General features: G+C 38.0%; 1 protein-coding gene across 2 annotated transcripts in view; it reads right to left on the reverse strand.

Moving 5' to 3' along the window:
* The window catches only part of pik3r3b (phosphoinositide-3-kinase, regulatory subunit 3b (gamma)), a 448,961-nt gene that overhangs the window by 23,881 nt on the left and 402,455 nt on the right, over nt 1-22,625 (reverse strand). The window contains exon 1 of one of the 2 annotated variants that reach the window (XM_052011088.1): nt 8,971-9,716. The exons of the other annotated variant lie outside the window; for it this stretch is intronic. Coding sequence (XP_051867048.1) covers nt 8,971-9,076 — 106 coding nt within the window. The 5' untranslated portion in view covers nt 9,077-9,716. Of the gene's footprint in view, nt 1-8,970; nt 9,717-22,625 lie in introns of those variants that run through there. 2 annotated transcript variants of the gene reach the window in all.

A 22,625-nucleotide genomic window follows, 5' to 3' on the forward strand; every position in this document is an offset into this window, starting at 1 on the left:
CTAATCCAAGGTTTCGCCTTCAGTATCAGTTACTGAACAACACAAAACTGTAAGACTATACAGAAGTCTAAAATCAAGTCTTATGGATTGGGACTTAACTGATCTGAAGTGCTTTAATAGTTGCATTCTTGCTCCCTGTTGAACAAAAGTGAATACGTCAATTTGCTAAAATTTAAGGCAAAGCCACATTAAGATTCAAAATGAATCATTGTGGCTTTTGTTGCAAACTTAACACAGGACTTCCATGCACTTCATCTCCTTGCATGGTAAACGCTTTGTGTATTCCTCTGCAGTTGAGAGGAGGACAAAGCAGCACAAGGGCATGTTGAACAAGGATGCTCAAACTCAGCATGCTAAAGAGATGTGCAAGCAAGTATAAATATATTTTGTGCTGCTATGGCAGTGCCTGTATCAAAAGAGAACAAAATTGCCTTTGCATTTGGTAATTTTACAGACAGCAAAGTTTGGAACACAAGGTGGAAAGTGAAATTTAAAAGTAATTAATAACATGAAATTTTAGAACGTTTCCCCAAAGGAAACTAAATAGACAAAAAAAAAGGTTTTTAAGGCTGGGAAGTTGTTCAGCAGTAATTGTAATGTAGTATGGCCTTAAAAGCTCAGTTAAAACATCACCTATATATTTTTATAGCAAGAATGGCTTGAAAAAGATTGAAGTTATTATTAGATCAGTTATTCCATGTGAATAGATCTACAAAGACTGCAGCATTGCCCCCTGTGGAGGAACATGGTATTACTGACACCAACGTTTTAATTTCCACTTAACTGTGCATGTGGAGATGCAGGAGGTTGCTGTCACTTTCATATGGTATGGCTGGCCACCCTTACAACAACAAATTTCAGATCGTATTCTTGGCAGTTCAAAAGGTTACAGCTTGAAACGTGCCTCCCACATTCCAGTCATTGCAATCATGGGAGTAATTAATAAAGTTTTGTTCCTATTCTTTTCTTCCTTAAAATGTAGTTTGGCACCAAGACAACAAAATGCACTTTTCTCTGAAACAAAACAAAAAATGCCAAGACTGCCAAATAACTCAAACCACATGGCTCCATCTTTATTTGGTAACACTTTATTCCATCCCTGAAACCTCCATATTTCTTTTGAGAATTACTTCTTGAGTAAGCCACCTCCTATGGGACTGAATTTACAAAGGTATTTCACCCTAACTAAATGTTGCTGGTGTCCACCAAAGTGGACTCATTGATTGACCATGGCAAATTGGGCCCAGGCACTTATTGAAATTATTTGACTGTACCACACCTGGCCAATGACAGATGGTAGCAGGGCCAATTCTTTTCACAAAAAACTCCTGGACATGTCCCCAAGACATGTATTCATACCAGTAGGCATGCGAAAAGTCACAGCACAAGAAACCCAAGCCTAACAAATTAACCTTTTCCTGGAATAAAACATGATAGTGACCACTTTTGGATCATTTCATATCAGTCTAGAAATTCAATCATTCAGATCCAAGTGGATTTGTATTTATATGTCCAATGCAATTTCCCATTTAGACGCACATCTGTTGCAGTTGCAATGAGACCATAATATCCCAAGGAGCGATTGTTGTTGGTCATTCCCGGAGCAACTACATTTCAACAACTCTGTGCTTAACTCAGACATCACTAAGTCCCATTTACCTTTATTTATATCTCTTGCCTTCAAATACAAAAACAACTCCACAACAGAAGCCCTAATCTCCACCCCAATGCACTGCTTAAGGTGCTAAATCCTTTCCAAGGTCCTCAACAGGTCACCGATGTCAGCATCTCTATTGCTTCTCTCCCAGCCCAGGAAGCCAGACAAGTTCCTACACTCATGACCTGATTCTGGACATTCCAATCCAGTACTGGCTGGGACCTCAGACATTACTGAATTTTGCTACAGCAGGCACACAACTGTAACTGTTATTGATGTGCCGTACAACAACTAAATAATGTGCCTTTTGCAGCCCACTACAATTTCTAGGCCCAAATGGTTACCACTGCAGATATGACAGCCTATTTGGTAGTGCAAAATCTGCTCTGACTCTAGAAACAAAATGTGAGATTAATAAAACCAGAGATCATTAAATAACTGGTTGTAATGCATTTGTTAGATCTGTACTTCATGTTCCCAGCTACTATAACCAAACAAAACCACATACAATATATATCTATATATTTTAAACCTTTGCCTCAAAATACAGCTGGCTGTGCTAATGAGAACAGTCTGAGTTTTTTTTTACATAAATATTTACTTTCAAAGTCAAAAGTGCACCCAAATTTGCTGTAAAACGTACCTACAAATTTCATTGTGAATTTCTGTTCAAAGCTCAGTGGTTTTTCAGTTAAAATATACCAGCAAATTTTTAAAATACCAAATCATTAACATTAGCTCAATTTAAACCAGTAACATCTTTTTAAAAATAATTATACTCCAACTGCCCATCTGCAGGAATAGAAATACAAGTTCAACTACCCCAGGAGGAAAATGATCGACAGGCCCACTATCTGAAAACAGCATCAGCTGTCCTCAAACTGTCCAGAGATGGACTCCAGAACCAATCCTCAGAAGTTATACTTTAACTCAACACGCACCTCGTTTCAATATAATTTTAACACAGTTCTCACAATGCAGGTTAGAATAAGGTAGAGTTGAATTCATATATAAAGTTGTAATGCATTTATCAGATCCCTAAATAGAGAGACAGTCATATTGAAAAAGTGTTTTTTTTAAAAACACAGCATAATCTGGGTAATAGTTTCAAACAGAAAGGGCACTTGCTATGAGGAAGAGATAAATAAGAATGTTACACAACTACATAAATAAGACTGACAGCAATTTTAATTAACTGGCAAAATAGTTCAAAAAAATACAGATTTTATTGAAGAGTACTATAGTAGAAACATAATAGCAGTACACAGAATTTAAAAAAAACAATGCTTAAACCTTAGCAGAAATTAATATGCAGCTATGCAATTGTAACATTCAATCTTAAAGTTTTAATCCCAGCTCCCTTATAATATGCCTTCCAATTAGCATTCTACTTAGACAGTTCAGAATTACATCTTTGCTGCCTTACTGTGTATGGCAAGCACTTCTGATAGAAGGCTGGCATGCATTACTAAGTTCAGTATATCTACTTCATGCATTATCAGTTCCTTTATTTGTGTCGGATTCACTCCGCTGTACAGTATCATGCCAGCTAATGAGGCTGGATTCAGCATTTGCTGAATTTTAAGCCCTGTATCAGAACCACCTGGTAGATCTAACCTTTTGAATGAAGGCAGTATTCACCCAATCACGGTACTGCATAAGAATCGTATGTTTCTAACGCTGTGACGAATAATAATAAAAAGAACAAGTACATTACAGCAAGCAGCAAATATTGGGGAACAGGTGTTCCAACACACACCCCTATCTCTGTCATAAAGATAAGACCAGTCCTCCATTCCATGAAAAGTTAACATTTGGAACCAAATCCATTCATATACTAAGGTTTTGTTTCACTCCGAGGGCTTGGTCATCATTTTTCTATCGTTCAGTTACTTCCAACTATTTCCTTTTAAATGGCAAGTTTTGTTAATCTGCAGCTGTGTACTCAAAAAAGATGATATTTCAGACAAGGCAACAGCAGTGCAATTTCAAGTCACTTTATTTCAAAAAAATTGCTGAGACCAATTTACACAGCTATATGCCAGCTCCATCCTTTCCACCCTCCCCCACAACTATTACTGCCAATGGGGAAAAAATATTTCATCAATGTTAGTACCCCAGCATTTGGCAGTACCATTCAAATGTACATATCCATCGATAAATATGATTCTGCTCACCAGAAAAGGAATCTAAAACTGATCCAATTTCTGCCTAAGTACAGAAAGTACACAAAAAAAAAAGCAACCACATACTTATCCGTGCAAATATTCTTTAGAGATTTGTTCCACACTATCCCCAATACCTCAAATATGCAGGAGGTTTAGCTGATACTCAATTTATTCAAATTATGTAATCAGGCCATGGTTTCTTTGGCAATGTACCACAGATGGGACAAGTATTAAGCACTGCACATTGATCCTATGATTAAACAAAGCAATACAGCACAAGAGGATGCCATTTGAATAATTTGCATCTTCACCCTCAATTTTACTATGTGCCAAATTGCATTTGCAAGTAAAGAATAAATCTTACAAATCCAAAACATTATTTATATAGTACTATCAGATCTTTCACAATAACACTGGATCTTTATTATATGTATTTTTCCAAAATGGTATAGTAAAATGGAAGGGATTTCTGCTTTTATCCTAAGAATGTTAATGAAGGATTGGTTCTCTATCATCTGTTTCCTGCCTTATAATCATTTTATTATGATCATTCTACCTGCTTTGAAGGGGAGGTGTCTATCAACGGTGAGAAGTATCAAGTGAATTGGCTTTAGATGTAAAATATTAACATATTTAAGACTTCAAATGTTTACACAAGTTATATAAGTTAAGATTCTAAATAGACTTGCATTAAAGTATGCAAGTCATGAGGCTCCATTGTCAATAAACCAAATTCAATCTGCCTGATGTCTCATTTCTTTCCAATGGATTATACATTGCTTCATTGGGTTGATTTGATATCATTCACTTCATTTTTTCCACAGAAACCTTGCATCCTTTCTCTGTAATAGATCAGATTGGATCCAAAAACCATAAATGTTCTGAGCTAAGTTTACATAGCTCCAATTGAGTTTTTGGCAGTTAAGAGATTATTGGGAAAACAATGCCTGAAGTATTCTCTTCTGTGTCTGAATCATCATTGGATAAATGGGTCAGTTCTTAAAGTCATGCAGCATGGAAACAGGCCATTTGGCCCACCATATCCTCGCTGATCAGTGGGCACTCATTCATATTATTCGCATCTTCCAGCACTTGGCCCACAGTCTTCTATGCCTAGGCAATTTAAGTACCTGTCTAGCATATTCCATTTCTCTCCTTGTTCCTATGTATCTTATACATTTAACAATAGAATTCAGCCCATCAGTCCATACCAGCTCCCAGGAAAACAATCTCACTACTTCTCCCATTCCCTCACTCCTTATTTCCCTGCACCCTTGTAACACATTCTCTCTCACACATGCCCATCAACTCCCCTTTTGATTCATTTTGCCATGAACCTACTCTATGAGGTCATCTACAGTAGCCAATTAATCTACCAGCCAGTCTTTGGGATGTGGGAGCAAACAAGAGTATCCAGAGTAAACTCATGAAGTCATGGAGAGAATGTGTATACTCTGCACATACAGCACCCAAGGTAAGCTCAAACGTGTCCCTGGAGCTGTGAGGCAGCAGCATTAACAGCTGTGCCACTGAGCACCCAAATCTCCATAGGCTGACACCATTACTCTTGTTAGCACAAAAACTGTTCAGGTTAGAAATTCTGGATATTTTCCAAAATCCCTTCAACAAAATGGTTTCAGTCACACAATTACTATCAGCCTTATGCAGAGGTCTGAAATGCAGATAAATAATATTGTGAAGCTATTCAAATCCTCTAGAAGATGTGATTTCAGTTTAAAACTGGTAGTTACCCCTAAAGGTATCTACTGCCAGTAAGCATGGACTATTTGCCTGGCTTAATCCCACAGGGCTCGAGGCCAGCTATTCTGAGGAAGGGTCTTTCTTGGCACACAGCTTCTTGTTTGTTTGTTACATTCTCTAGGCAAGAAAACTCCAATCTAATTTGAGTACAGCTGTCACACAAGAAAGCATCATCACCACTGCCTCATTGCCTCCTACCCCTACCTCACCCTATATAGCCGCCATCACCACCAACCTCAATGCAACAGGCAAGATGGCAATGTTCTGCTAGAGCTAGCTGGACAAATATGTTAAACTAACTTAGAAAAGAGGTGAAGTAAGAAGGGGAGCAAATTTGCAGAAGCAGGAAACATAATTAGATGTATTGATTTTTAAACACTTTAACTTATTTTGGATAGGTTAGCTCAACTCAACTAAATCTGTGGACAAAGTGCTTCCAACAGACATATTTATAAAGTCACAAGTCATTTTATTTGTGGACAGATCATATTTTTTCCCCTAAAATTATCTCTGGCAAACAACTGGCCAAGTAACTAACAAGCTTAAATCCTGCTGAGCCCTCTGACTCCGTATAACTGGAAAGACTTATTTCTGCAAATTATGTTTAACAATATTGCTGCTGCAATCACAGTATTCTTTCCACTTTAACAAAGTATAGATGAAAACTCAGATGGAAGCAAAACTCAGATTGCATAATCGATTAATTCTTGGACACATTTAGTAGTTTGGACATAAATTGGTGCAAACCAGGAATGTGAATACATCACTGCTAGTATGCACTAGTATTTTATGTAGGAATACCATTTGTTATTAACATCTGTAATTGCTGCTGCAAATAATTCTTTACATCGTCAAAAAATTTGCAGAAAACTGGCCCGTCATATTATATTTTAACCTCTACAATGAAAATGAATTTTGTCAAAGAGAAAATAAATAGAGAATCACAAGCATTTAACTAAATTTGATGCAAAATTCTCAAGGATTTGAGGCTGTCTGCAATGCAATAGGTGGTATAAATTTTGCTCCTACAATGGCCTTCCATGTAGGACCTGGTCCTTTAATGTCAATCACCAGGATGGCAAGAGTAAATCAAATGCTGCAACGCAGTTAAGCGACATCCTGACAGAACACTAACACAAAGCTCAGCTGTTTTAAGGAGACTTGCTGCTGTGACATTATCAGGGGCTGAGACATGACAAGCCCCCACCCCCCCCCCCCCCATGCCACCAACCCCCTTCACTGCTTGTGTAATCTTAGCTGAATAATGTACCCGGCCAAGTCCCATTGGGATGTGAAGGCTGGAAAAATAAAATATAGGTGGTGTTAATTCCTATTACACTGGATCTGGTAACAGCACGTAAAATAAAAATAGTGGCTACAGATAGGCCAATGCTCTGATGCAATTGCTAACTTTTCACTCTTGGAGAGGTGTTAGTGAAATATACTTGACTTTTGTTGGAGTTTTGCTCTGTGCGCTATTGTCTTCTCAAATATGAGTGACATCATTTGCAAGGACTCTGATGCCTGTACATCTTCAGAATGCAAATGATATTCTTGCTAGCAACAGAGCGCAAGTTCCCAAACTGCAACATGGCTGTAATTTTTTTTCAAGAAAGGCACTGATCATACTGCATATTTTAATCCATTTGGATCAATATTGCAGCATTAGCAAATATTTTCGCAGATGCTGGTCAACAAATTATTACTTAGCAGCAAGACAGCAAACCAGTTCTTTTGGAATTGATAGGATTAGGAAGCAATGCATTGCTTTAAATGGGCACATCAACTATTTTTAAATTGCTCTCAACACATCTACTGCATTGAATCACTAAGCATAAAATAAAGGTTAAAATGGCTTGTTGCAGAAATAGCTGTTGCCTCTATAATCTCACCTAAAAATCCCTAGACACTGCAACGTGATCTGTGGTGATCCAAAGGGAGCAGCAGCCAGAAAAGGGTGGGGGGGGGGGGGGGGGTGGTGGTGGTGGAGAAATAAGAGAAAGAGTCTGGCCAAACTCATATCATTACAATCACATCCAGAAGTCGCCAAGCTAGCAGGATTTCATGGTCTGTATAGCACTCTATTGGGAAGAGGCTGGCCAGTGGATCAGGGTAGTGCTGAGTTCACACACCGATTATGCATTCAAAGCTCATAAAGCACGCCACAGCTTCCAACAGAAATGATGCCAAGTTCAAGCAGACTCATGTTTCTTTTCAATAAATATTAAAGTAGAAAATCTGCAGAAACTCCTCCTCTTCCCCCCCCCCCCCAATCATTACCCCCAATCCCTATCTGAACATGGTTAGATCCTTGCCCTCTCCATTGTCTCTATTCTGCTGGCATTCTTTGTCTAAAAGTCAGCAGTTCTATTTTAAAGAGAGAAGCATTATTAAACTTATATCTTTTCATTATTGAGTCTAAGAGGACCATATTCTCTTGGAAACTTTCAAAATTAAACCCTTCCACTCCAGATTGCCAGCAAAATGGATATGCTGATAGCAAAGCTACTATTGTGAAATCAAATCATAAGCTACTTTTCACTCACAAAAAAATCTGCAAACAGCAAAAATCACAGAATTGTAAACTTAACTCCATATTCCACTGCTGATAAACAAGACCACAGTACTTAAAGGGTCAATGATGATAATTACACACTTTTGCAAAATATACCCATAGAATGCAATAATTAGGGTGAACGTTCCTATTAATCTCTTACAAAATTTATCACACAATTTTCTGCCTATCTTTTCATTCTTCAAATAAAAAAGGGACTAAAGCAACATTAGTCTTTAGAAATAGTGTTTAGACCCGACAAAGCAGACACTTTTTAATTCTTTATTTAGTACTGATACGGCTTACAAAGAGCTCTTATCGTTTATGCTGTTCACACAATTCCATTGCACGCAAAACTTTCCCTCTCCTGCTTATAAGAGGTTTGCTGCCATTCCACACAGACCAGTTTATACTGTCAAAAGGCTGCTTTTAAAATGAACTATTCAAGCAACTCTTAATTGAACATATATTTCTCACTGAAGTTATTTTTATAAAGTTATTTCAGACCGCATATATTAATTTCAATATGAATATACATAAAGCATTGCGTCATTTTCAGAAGGAAAGTATGTGTATAGCTTTGATTTCAAAATCTGCAAGCCAAAAGCTTTTTCAAGGAATGAAAGATAAAAATCAATGTAAAGCTCCGAAGAATGGGGAACAGGCCCGACCAGCAATGGGACAGACAGTATACTGCAAAAGGCTATGCACAGACCAGTCAAAACACAAAGGAACAAAGAGGGAGAGAAAACCCCAATAAACTAAGGCTCTAAGTACTCTAAGAATGCGAGAACAAACAGACCAAGGTAAAATATGAAGACTTGTGTTACCTGGAGGATCCATTTCAATGTAGAATATTAGCTCTGTTGAATAGGGCATCATCACTTCTCTCCAGTCTGCATCAGATTTGTCCATATTCCAAACTGTGTTGTACATTGTCTACGCAGTATTAATATTTACTCTTTTATATAAAATGCTATCATACAGCTTCCACTTAACAGTATTTCTGAAAGCCTGCTTCAGATGTGCTCTTCAAAGAAAACCCTAATTTTGATTTTTTTTGCTGTTATTTCTTGCTGACTTTCAATGCTCATGATTCAAAAGGGGGGGGGGGGAAAGAGAAGAAGAATATCTTAACAGTCATGGGATGAATGTAGAAACCAGCTCTACGATTCTGGGCTTCCTTGAAGCAAGAGGCTAGACTTCATTTTAAGAGCTGAAGGGGCTGACCAGTGACCTTTGACATCACAAGGCAGTGCCACTACAGGCGGGGGAGGGGGGGTCAAAACCAGCTCTAGGCTGTTAATTAAACAGCATTTAAAGGCACGCGTCACAGGTAGCTCCCTTGCAGCTCAATCTATGCAAAAGATCCGTCTCCGTACTGACTTTAATCTCTGTGCTCGTCAGGGCTGTCCTTAAATATAAAAAGAGAAATGTTTACATGCAGATAAAGCACATGTAGCTAAGCTTCCTGCCTTGTCATTTCCTCCCCCCCTCCAACTCCCCCTCCCCGTCAGTGGTACGGCCCAATCTGGGTCGCCTCCTTGCCAAGGGCTGGTGTTGCGCTGCACTGCACGCAAGCTCTGGGCTGCACAGCAAATGAGAATAAGATCACTCCAACTGCTGCCAAACTCAGGCTTTGTCTGCTCTCTCACAGGCTGCTCAAGTGCACCGTGCCACAGCCTCAGCCAACCCCCTCCCAGCTGCCCTGGCAGGCGCAGGCTGATTGGCTCCACAGTTACTAAGAGGGACAAAGGAAAGGCTGATTTGAAATAGAACAACTGACAGATCTCTCTCTCTCTCTCTCTCTCTCTCTCTGCTTAGCTGCAAGGGGGAACCAACAGATGGCTGAAAAGCTGAGTGCATAAGCAAACTGAAATCACCCTCACCCATCCACCAACTTCCCCCCCCTTTGCTATTCAGTGAATAGAGCTTCCTGCCATTGTGTGAGTGCTGTAAGAATACACATTTTGGAGACAATTACCTAAACCATATGAGCAGAAATCAATAACCTATGTTACAGATCGCTCAGGCACCAAAAATTCTTGCTGCTTGCAAAGCTAAGGAACACAAGATTGACTGCAAAGATATGCAGAAGACCTTAAATCCCCAGTGAATTCAACCATTGTTAACTCTTTCGCCTACCAGCAAGAACATTTAAATCGTCACAGAAAACACCAAACCATTTACTGCAGACCTGGAAATTTTGTAAGCTCCTTCCTTTAAAAAACTGGTTCAGATGATGTCATTCTTGGATACCAAGATAGTTTAAATATAATTGACTACTTTGCTAGGAATCCAATAATTCATAGGCTTCCATAAAAAGAGAGACTTCTCAATGCATTTTTAGAAAATACTAAAATATTAATTATTTCACTGCAAATGCTTGATTAACTTTAAATATTTTAAATATTTAAATAGTTATAACTGAGGATCAGCATTTTAATTATTGCTTTAATCTCTCTAATGCAATGAAAGACACACAGCATTGTAAAGAAAAAAATAGATAAAAAGGACAATCATGTCTGTATGCTGACAGAATGCCACAATGGTGATCACAGTGTTAATAACTTGTTCCTTTAACAAAATGCCACTAATACAATACTAATCTATATATAAATTCACATTAGTCATTCTTTGCCTTGTACAGTCACTGAAATTTTACATGAATGAATAAAATTTACAGAAATAGCTATACTTAAGCAAAATGTTTTAACCTTTGTTTACAAGCTAATGAAATAAGAAACCAGTTAATTTTCTCAGCAGCCATTTTGTCAGTGACTGTGTTATTGGTTTCATACAAAAGGGAAAACTTTGGTATTAAATCTTGCATTCATTCAGCAGCCCAGCTTATCATAACCAGTCTGTGGAAAAACTTAATATGCTGTTCAGCATTGTCAAAACAGAAGTATAACCTTCTGTTGAGGCAAAGCTAAAACAAATATCCAATTTTTGAGTTCAATGAAGAATTTATGTCTGCTATACTTTTTATGATTATAACACAATACTGATTTCAAACTTCAGATTGAACTCTTTGTGCATAACAGATTGATAGTTTTAGTTTCAAATGGGACATATAATCATCCTTGCTAATTCCTCAGATTACAATTCCCATCCACCAAGATGACTTGTTTAAACACAAAGTGGCCAAAAGTGGGTAATATTTTCCTGCAAGTATTAGGTATATTCTGTGGCATTATCCTTAACTCAGCTGGATGCTGAGCTAGTTAATAAAAAAGATAAAATTTGACATTTTTCAGATTATCCACTAGGTGGGGTATCTGATCACTGACTTGTCACCACTGCAGCTCAAAAGTTGTGCATGATGGCTCCTGAATCACAAAGATGACATTAGGAAAGAAATCTAGTGGTCCACAAATGTTTCTTTTGAGCTGATGGAAGAGTAGGTATGATACAAATTGGAACAAATGGCAGATCATGATCTTATAACAATTTACCTTTGAAATGCTTAAATTCTTCAAAGCCAGCATTTCTTGTTAATTCTGTAGTCACAATTCTCTGCCATTTTAGATTCTACTAGTAAAGTCACCTTAATAGTGCTACTATTCCTGAAGGATCACTAACTCCCTCAGTTAGCTTAAAATGAAATGCACCTCAATTTTCCCCCTAGAAACTTAATTACTTCACTGTATTGTGAGACAACCTTGGACTGTTATACATTCGGTTAAAATTGGTCTTCTTAGATAAACAGCATGATATCTCAATATTTAAAATAGAGTTTCAAAAAAAAAATCAACATGTTCTTGTGCGCTCAAGTACATCTTGTCCTGGACCTCATAACTGTTGTAACCCAAACCTCTGATGAAGGTCATGTCAGCAGCAGCATCCCTTTTCTAATTATCCACATGGCAATTTCATAAATTCAAATCAAAGCCAGCCACTGGTTACTGTATAATCATTTGGAAGTAGGAAAGTAAGTAAATTAAGCAAGAAAATAAGTAACTAAATTAGCACAAATAAAATGTAAAATAATTTTAAAACATTGATATAGATTTGATATTGATATAGGTTAAATTTGGGAGCAACAGATAATGATATGAGAGACGGGTACTTTCTACAAATAAAGTTACACTTTTGTATTTTTTAAAATGTCTTAATTTTTAGTGTTCTATAAGACAATTAAGGAAAATATTTTTATATATTGATGAGGATGCAAAAATGCTGCACTACTTGGGTTAATAACTGGGATCAATAATCCACTTATCACATTAGTGCGAATTACCTCAGTGAATTATGGAAATCCCTAGTTCTACCTACTGCATACTTAGCTTCACACTAGCTTCAACCAACATGGTGATGTCATGCTTAACTGCAATGTGACCTGCTCTCGCCTGATGCAACAGTCTGCCAACCATTTTAAGCAAGTCATTCTTATTCTAAGCTATTATCAGCTGCAAGCACTGTCCTACCTCCACTGTGAAGAATGAATTGGGTTTTGTTCATTTGTAGCGAAGAAAGAAAATTATAATGTAGGGCTTCATTCTTTTCTTAACAGAGCCAGCTGCAATATTAGAATAATTCTGACAGGTCACAATATTTTGCTTTTGTTCCACTTATATACTATTTTTCATCATATCTTTCCCTCCCAATAATTCTCACCTCGGGTTTCACAGGCTGTGTTAATGTCATCCCATTTCTTTCTGCTGCTAGGCAAATCCTGTATTATTACCAAATTACTAACCTAAGCGATGTCCTGGGCTACAGTACTTTGCTTTCTTAATTCTAAATAAATCAGCATGAAGTGAGAATGCTGGCTTTCAAGATAGGTTCCATGTTCAGTCTTATTTAATTTTTTTTCTATAACTATTCAAAATAGGGGCGGCACGGTAGCGTAGCGGTTAGCGCGACGCTATTACAGCACCAGCGATTGGGGTTTGATTCCCGTCGCTGTCTGTAAGGAGTTTGTACGTTTTCCCGTGTCTGCGTGGGTTTCCTCCAGGTGCTCCGGTTTCCTCCCACATTGCAAAGACGTATGGGTAGGTTAATTTGGGTTTAAAATGGGCGGCGCGGACTCATTGGGCCGGAAGGGCCTGTTACCACGCTGTAAATAAAATTTAAAATTTAAAAAAATAAAAAAAGGTAGTAAAAGAATGCTCCAGTTGGATTAATAAGTACATGCATCAACGAGTAATGAGCCACACAAAGAAGTTGTTCCCAGGATTAATCCATGCTGATAAACCAGATGCAGCAAGGATTCAGGAAAGGTGTTAGATCTGTAATGAAGAGGAATAAGAATCTTAGCCAAAGTCTCTACTTCTGGCGATCTTGGTAAAACAAATTGACCTAATGCAGACATATACAGAGTACATATGTCAAATTACTAGCTGTGTGTGTGTGTGTGTTTGTGTGTGTGTTTCTATTGATATGCTGGTTGGTAGGTCAGCCTGGACCATAAGATTTAACAGTATCTTGTTGTCATGGGGAGATTGGAAGGTGTTGTTGGTGGGCGGAAGCATGGGGTGGGATGTTCTGGGGCAACATTGCCAACTCTGTGCCCATCACATTTAGGCACATGGTTTCTTATGGTTTAGAAGGGAGCCATTTAGTTTTTTGAGTCTCTGTCAGCTCTCATATTAATCCTATCTGTCCCATTTCTCCACTTATTGCCCTATAACCTATTCTTTCTCACATGCCTCTCATCTTGACTCTCCTACCCCCCACCTATGCTGAGGATAATTTACAGCAGCCAATTAATCTCCCAACCATTCTATCAATGGAATCACATATATACACACATATGACAGTCAAGAACAGTGATACTAATTTGGCAAACATGCACCTTCTATGGCAATGAAATTAAAACAAGATGCAGTGCCAGATTGGATGGGATTAACTATGCCAACATCAAACAATGTCTTCATTGCACATCAACACACTAAGCTGTTCACTTCCCTGGAGTCAACTGCAACCACCAAGCAGTATTTTATCGCAGCAGTCCCTAATCAAGACAAATTTCATTATCAGTCAGCAACTCAAGATGTTAACTAATAATGACAAATAAAAATGTTGCAACATAATACATTTTTATAACTCAAATGAGGACTTTTGAATTTAATATACCTAGACCTTGTTTCATAGTTGGCATGGTGGATGGGGCACAGAAACCCTTAATCACAATCTATTCTAGTGTGACAAGCAAACAGCATCCAAAACGTTTTTGCTATGATTAAAATTTGACTGTAATTTATAAAATCCTTTATGCATGGGTTTTTCTTTATATTGGTCAAGAACAAAAGTTGTTCTATGATTCAATTGGCACTAAGAGCTGTGCAGACTGTTTATTTCAGCCCCATCCTGTTCAACTGGTGCATTGACTCCATTATTAATGAGACTGTATAATTATACAGAAAGGATACCTTCAGCATGGAACAGTTCCTTGTGAGGATGTAAAAAAAGACAATTTTGTGCTTAAAAACTGGCACAGTTTTATTTATCTCTCAGACTGGCAGAGGATTATTTGGCGATCTTCATGAATTGTCTTGGAATATCTCATTAACAAATTACAGATTTTAATTTATTTTTAAAGTGTTCATTGTCAATGTCCTGCACTGCTATTGGCTTATAGAAACTAAAAACTTCTCTGAATGCCAGCTAACATTGAGCTAATTTATCCAAAAAATTACTGAGGTTATTATCTGTGCAGTGTGACCAACAAATGTTAAATAATGCAATAAATTATTGGCACTTTGTCAAAATTCCTTTGAGTCTTTTTTCCATTCAGCAGGTGCTTAGTAAGTGATTTTGAGAAGATGACACAATTGATTAAACAAAAACCACCTTGTGCCAAAGTTCAGACCCTGTAAATGGGGTTTGTATCTCATTCTCAGCCTTTGTCAGCTTTGCTATGAAGAGCTTTTCTTGGTTGACTGGGTCACAGTAAGCAGAAGTGCTGCCATAAAGAAGAAGATTGAAAGGACAAAAAGGCATCACCTTTTCGGATTTGTCTCAACAAGTCAGACCACAAAAGATTGACAAACTCTTCTACAATGAGTATGCTCCAACTTCTTTGACTTCTTGAAACATTTGAATGCCATATTTATTTACAGATTATTAATTCTCTCTCATTTAGTTTCAATTTTATGCATTCAGTTATTTCATTGTACCACTGTTACTTTTATTTTTGTTCATATCTATAGCTTCATTCCCATCTTCTTCGCTAGTTATGTTCTTTCTTACTCTTTTAATGGAATACATTGGGTTACAGTTCTATAAATAGTCCAAGACACTTAAAAATATATTTTTAAAAAATGTAGGAAGAGTGCTACAGCAGTAATTGGCAGAGAGAACACAGTAATAGATCATGTATTTCCATACGCATCTAAATGCATTTTTTGGAAAGTATTAACATGAAAAATGTTAAGTTTCAACTCTCTAATGGTCATAACCGTAGGTATTCATCTCAAAATTTATCATTATTTTTGCCTTTAATAATGTGATATTTATTCTTTGAGAACAAATTGTAGGACCCCAGACATTTGACTGTGATTGCCAGTATTGTTGGGAGAAACTCACTAAAAATCAGAGTCCTGTTATGTTACTATGGGAAGCTGAGAGGTTATTATGTGTCATCTCTTTTTCCCTACTCCTCCATCTCATTCCCTTCCTCACAGTAAAGTTTGAAGTTTAACAGTCACAAGTCTGGCTCATTAGTGACCTCCATTTTATTACTGACACAAAATGTAGTAAAAGCAGAGGAGAGCGATGGTGATAGTGAGGACTGGTGTATGCATTAGTGGGGGAAGGGAAGTATTGAGGAGCTAATAAAAGCCCAGTACCATCTGGTTTATAATCTGCCCCTATAAAGAACCATGGAAAACTACAGATATATGGGTTTGTGGGCTCATTTTAATGTTGTAGGCAAGATAGATCCAGCTGTGACTAAACAGTCTTTTCAAACTTGCCTTTCATGAGGACTATAAATAGAACATTTAAGAAACTCATATATTATTTATATGGGTTGTATATATGTACTAAAACAAAACTATTCTGATATATAATTGGAGACATTTTAAATGGTTAACTCAGTCTTGAAAGGATAATTGCCTAAATATTGTATTGCATAGTTCCCACTCATATCACATAATTGGTTTTATAGTGAAAGTTTCCATCATTTGTGAAATTGGATTGGGCACTTCCTCATCAGCACTCCTGACCTTTTTTTGGTATCAGGTGTGCACCAAATGATATCATTACTCAGGTATTGCCCAAGCCACTCATATCAATGTAAACTGCAGCTCAAACCTCCAAGCTACTGTCATTGTGGGCAGTGGCCACTTTGGATTAGTTTGTCTTTTTTTCACTATTTAAAGGGACATTCTGCTGATACTGGGACAGTCAACAGGGCAGCTTCAGAACTGACTGCAAATTGCTCAAACACTTCTAGTAGGACACAGATTGTGCTTAAACTAACATAGTGTTTGGTTTTCTAGTCTTTATCTGTCAAAATGCTCATTCCATCTGTGCCTTAATGGTGACATTGCTGGAGGCATTATTATGGTCATTACCTGACCGTTCAGGATGGGTCAGGGAATTGGGGGCAAGAGGCAAAGGCTAGTGCGTAGCAAAAGCTCTTCTCCCTGAGAATCTTCAGAAACACTACATCCTACCTGGAACTCTCTGATGAACAATGCACTCGCATTCTCAGATATTCAAAGGCAGGCATCACCAAAATATGTGACATTGTGCAGGAGAACCTACAGCTATGTTTTTGTACCTTTACTGCCCTCTTTATGAAGGTCAAGGTCATATTGATTCTTATTATCCTCATCACAGGATCTTTCCAAGCGACTGCCATGGATGTCTGTTATGTCTCCCAATTTGCCACATCACAGAGGTCATACACAAACTATATTTGCAAAGAAATGATTCCATCTACTTTGATTTCACTGAGGAACGGGTGGCATCTCAAGCACTATGATGTGCTGACTTTGCTGACTTCCCACGCATGTAGGCAGCTATTGCCTGCACTCATGTGCTCAAACAAGCCCTCATAAGGAATCCAGACCTTCTAACCATGACTCCTTCATCTAGACTACCTTGCTAGAGATTTTCGGTGATCAATATGGCCTGACAGATGGGTTCTGGGGAGTAAGACGATCATCAGCTTCCATGGTTCCTCATATCAATGCACTCTCCAACTACAGCAGCTGAGCACAGATGCAAGACCCGTACAAGTTCCAGAATAGTAGGGAGAAAATGCCATGGTTCCCTTCCCGCCATCCAAGGACCCAAACAGTCTTTCCAGGTGAAGCAACATTTGGTGTTCACACTGTGGTTTCCTTTACATTGGAGAAATAAAATGTAGATTGGGTGATCGCTTTGTGGAAAACCTGCATACAGTCTGCAGGGGCAACCCCGAACTTCCTGTTACCTCCCACTTTAATTCTCCATCTCATCTTCACTCTGACCTATCAGTCTATGGCTTCCTGTACTGTCACAGTGAGGTCCAATGCAAGGTGGAGGAATAGCACTTCATTTTCCTTCTGAGCACGTTGCAGCCTTATGGACTCAATATTGAATTTTATTGGGAGTGGAGAATGTGCCCAGCCTTACCTGCTGGACATGTCATCTTGCTCTGCATTTCACAACTCCCACATTCTTTTGGAGACACAAGAGACTGCAGATGTTGGATTTTGGAACAAGAAAAACACAAACTACTGGAGGAACTCAGTGAAATATAATAAAATAAAAATAAGTTTGAAAGAGATCTTTTCTTATTCTTGTAAAATCTGGAAAATATAGTCCTAGTTTAGTCAATGTCTCCTCATATGGCAAAACCATCATCCCTGAAACCAGTTCTAGTGTATGACATTCTTATTTCATTATACAAGTTTCAAATGAGTTCCTCTAGCAGTTTTCATTTTGTCCCTCACTCTTCTGTCTAGGTTGTTTTGTCTATGTTTTCACTCTCTAACTGCTCCCATTCACTCATTGACCACATAACCCTGTTTACAGCTTATCCCTATTGTCATCCTGGTTTTACCCTTTCAAAGATATCCCCTTCCTCACCCTCCCTGAGCTTTACAAGCTTTTTGGGTCTCCTTTTCAGTTGTGACAACAGGACTCTGAGCTGAAACATTGACTCTGTTTCTCTCCTCACAGATAGATGCAGCCAGACCTACTGAGCATTTCCAACATTTTCAGTTTTTGTCTTAGATGTTCCAAAGAGTGGCTTGAAGGCAGTTTAAAGGGAAGGGGAGATATTTAAAGTGTTCAAGGAGGATGAGGAGAAATACTTCACCATGGTCACTCATAGACTGGCCATTCTGTATATATCCTGTCCAGTATTACTTTCTATTGACTTCAAAGGAAAATGGGGTAGACCGCTTAATAGGTGACTAACAATCTCTATATATAACATACAATAAAAGTACATTTTATAGTTCATAAATGAGTGACCAGAAATACTTTTTTGTTAGCCAACTCAATCATTTTGTATAAATTATATCACTTGCATTAAGAAATTAAAACTGTGTTTGATTGCTCTCTCAACATCTGCCACACAGTTCTGACAAGGCCTGGCATTTCATTAGAAATGCAGATAACTCAAACTTTTTGTAAACAAAGGTGATGTGGCATTATCAGCAGTGTCACTTCAATTATATCAAAGTTTTAGAATATATGGTCACATGCAGCAGACATTCTCTGCCTATTTGTGCATCCACACACTCTATTTTTTGGAAGTTATTTCCTATATATGTCCTCTATTGTAAATGCAACTCCTTTACGAAACCACAGATAATGCACCCAAATCAAGCTGTAACTACTTAGTTGTCCATCCTAATACATATCCAATTAAACAGTATGGCAAGGAGGGAAGTGCATGACATCATAACCCATGAAAGAAAATCTTGATTGATAATAAGTTTTGCCCTGTAAGTAGTTCCAGATATTTATTTTAAAATTGATACAGGCTGTAGTATTTTTATATTTTTTCCATGAGAGGTACTTTTTACTGGAATTTATTCCATCCATTAATGTCAAACTTTGTCATTGGGTTGGTCACTTAACATGAGAAAGTATGTTATGAAATTCCTATTTTCATTTATATAGTGTCTTTCAGATCTTTGGAATGTCCCAGCATCACAGTATTGTTCCAACACAGAAGGAAGCGATTCAGCCCATCTGGTCTTTGCCAGCTTCCAGTACAGCAATCTCATCAGCTCCATTCATCTGAACAAATAAATGGCCCCTCAGATCAAAGTGCCATCTGTAAACCAACTCCCTGGGCAATACAACACTGCCTTAAATATTATACAGAAATGGCAACCTAGATCACATGAAGTCCTAGAGTGAGGTTCAAACCACAACCTTCTGATTCAGGTGCAAGGCCTAACCTAACACATAACACTGCAGCAGGTTTATAATAGGATGAGATGACAGAAGGGAATAAAATGGTCTCGTTCTTAAGTATTTATTTCACACTACTTTGTGCATTACGAAAGATGCAAAGAGCTTGTGTGCATTATTATACCATAATGTAACTAACTGCTATGTTAAAAGCCACAAACCGATTACACATTAGAAACCTGCAGAAAACTTGCCAAATTTTCCTTCTACAATATCCCTTGCTTTTATTCAAGCATCAATAAAATAGAAGATCGATCATTGATGCTATTGAAATAACATCAGCTGGAATTTTTTAGTATGCTCTAACGGGTTGTGGAAGCAGCAAACCAATAGCCCCAAGTTGTAAACTGCAGTCACACCAAGTCTTTGGGTTTCAGTTGCCACCGAAACACTTTCAGGAACAAAGCTGTGCTACCTGGGACCGAGATCGAGTTTGAAGGGTTGGGAGAGTGGTAATTGAAACCCTGACTGGGATTGGGTCAACAATTTGGTAAGTGGCCATAGTGGTAGATGGGGTGGTGACTAGTGGTTGGGGTGCTTTTGACAATCATGATGGAACTTTGGGGAGATCGGGTATCAACAGGCTGACAGAGTGGTGGAAAAGCACTGGGCCAAAGAGAAGGTTGGTTGGGAGATTAATAGTTTGAATGGGGGGGGAGGGGGGAAGGGGTATTGGTACATTGTTGGGAGCGCAGACGATAGAAAAGAATGGGGAGGTTAATGAGGTCCCAGTCTGGCAGTGCTAATTGTCCCAGTAGTGTCCAACAATTGCCATTCCAGGGACAAAGTGGTTTAATTTTCCCCAAAATGCTCCAAAAGCAATATTGTGCAGGGAATGTTGTAATTTGAATTATCTCTGACCTAGAAATTGTCAGAGGTTCAAGTGGGTCTCAAACTAAGTTGTGACAGATGAATTTCCGGGCATGACAAAATGATGCAGAAATGATTGTTAGCATGTTTCCCTCTGCAGTAAATATATTTGCAATCACATAGCACTGAAATAAACAGCTCTAAATAATCTAAATTTCTAGGTTATCATTTTAAATAAAGCCTCTAGTTCTTTGGCAGTTTATTTGATAATATTATTAGCTTGTAACTGAATAATATTGTCTTAGGAAACCTAAAGTTCAGTTCACATATAGTGTTGAATTCACCAGTCTGAACTATACTTGTCCTTTAGCCCCTCTTTGAACAAAGAAAAAAAAATCCACACATTAGGAGGCTATTCCATCCATTGTACCTGTGCAGGTTAAATAGAGCTCCCCAGTCTAATCCCACCTTCCAGCACTGGATCCATAGCCCTGCAGTTTAAGGTTCTTCAAGAACAATGTTCAAAATCACTGTTTAAATGTGATAAAGGTTTCCCCTTTTCCCAGATCTTCAATCATTGTATTCCAAATCCATACCACATTCTGGGTGTTTTTTTTCTCATCCTGCCTCTTATCTTTCTATCAATTATTTTAAAGCTATGCCTTCTGGTTTTTGACACTTTTCTATTTACTCTGTCAAGGGTCCTCATGATTTTATGCATTCTAATTAAATCTCCCCTCAGCACCCTTGTTCTCAAGAAAGCATTTTTAGCCCATCCAATCTTTTCCACATAACTACAACTTTCTCACGCTGACAATATTTTCATTAGTATCCTTTGTATCCTCTCCAGTGCAAACATATCATTAATGTGATGACCAGAACTGCATACAGTTTTCAAGCTGTGGCCTAACCAGTGTTGTACGCTGTTCTAATACAACCTCTCTGCTCCTATGTTCTGTGCCTCGGCTAATCAAGGAAAATATTTTATATACCTGTCCTCCTACCCTTTAAGATTCCCTTTATTCCTCCACATCATTCAGTATCCTCCCATTTATTTCATACTCCCTTACCTTCTTGCACCTCCTCAAAGGCATTTTTTTTGCACCTCTCCAGATTAAATTCCATTTGCCAATTTTCGTCTGTGAGCTGATCATCCATATCCTCTTGAAGCTTTTTTCTTCACTGTCAATTATATGGCCAACTTTTGCTTCATATGCAAACATCTTCAATGTACCCCCTGGATTTAATTCTAAACTGTTGATGTATATAATATACAAACTAAAGGAATGAATACTAAGCCCTGCAGAAACCTACTGACAACAGCTTTCCAGTCACCTAACCACCCATCAACCATGACCCTTTGTTCTGTCATTGAACCAACTTGGGATATAATTTGCACACTCCTTTGGATTACATGGGTTTTTACTTTTTTGACGAGCCTGGTGTGTGGAACCATGTCAAAAACCTTGCTAACATCCACATGGACCACATCAAATGCACTGCCATCTTTGGCCTTCCTTGATACCTAAAGAATCCAATCAAGTTAATCAGACACAAATTTCCTTTAACTAAATCATGTTGAGTGTCCCTGATTAATCTTCCAATAATTTGCCTGCCACCAAAGTTAAACTAACTGATCTATAATTAGAGGCATAAGAGTCTGCAGATGCTGAAATCTGGAACAAAGTCCTGATGCAGAGTCTTGACTCAAAATGTCGATAATTCCTCTCCCCTCACAGATGCTGCTTGACCCACTGAGTTCTTCCAGCAGTTCATTTTTTCATCTATAACTATTTGGTTTATCCCTCCCTTCCTTTCTAAACAATGGTACAACCTCAGTAGTACTCAAATCCTCTAGCACCACTTCTGTCACCAATGATAACTGAAAAAATATAAATAAAGCCTCTTTAGTTTCTTCTCTTGCTTCTTTCAACATCCTGAGAAGTATTTCATATGGTCCTGGTTATTTATCCATTTCCAAAGATGATAAACCTTTAGTACTTGCTCTTTTGCTATGTTTATCCTATCCAATATTTCACGTCTTTGACTTGGCTACAAATAAGAGAAAAAAAACCTCAAGAATTCTCTGTTCCTTCCTTGCTCCTGATCATTATCCAGTGACCATGTCAAAACATATACTCAATGTAAATTTGAAACAATTATCATGTTCTGGTAGACCCAGTATTGATATTTTTTTCATGGTCAAACAGCCTCACAGAAGCAGCTGCTTGTGATAATACATGAGAAATTACCACTTAGGTACTGGAGGCACTCAAAATTATACAATATTAGCTGACACCTTTAG

This window comes from Pristis pectinata, chromosome 3, assembly GCF_009764475.1.
Source record: "Pristis pectinata isolate sPriPec2 chromosome 3, sPriPec2.1.pri, whole genome shotgun sequence".
Classification (NCBI taxonomy): Eukaryota; Metazoa; Chordata; class Chondrichthyes; order Rhinopristiformes; family Pristidae; genus Pristis; species Pristis pectinata.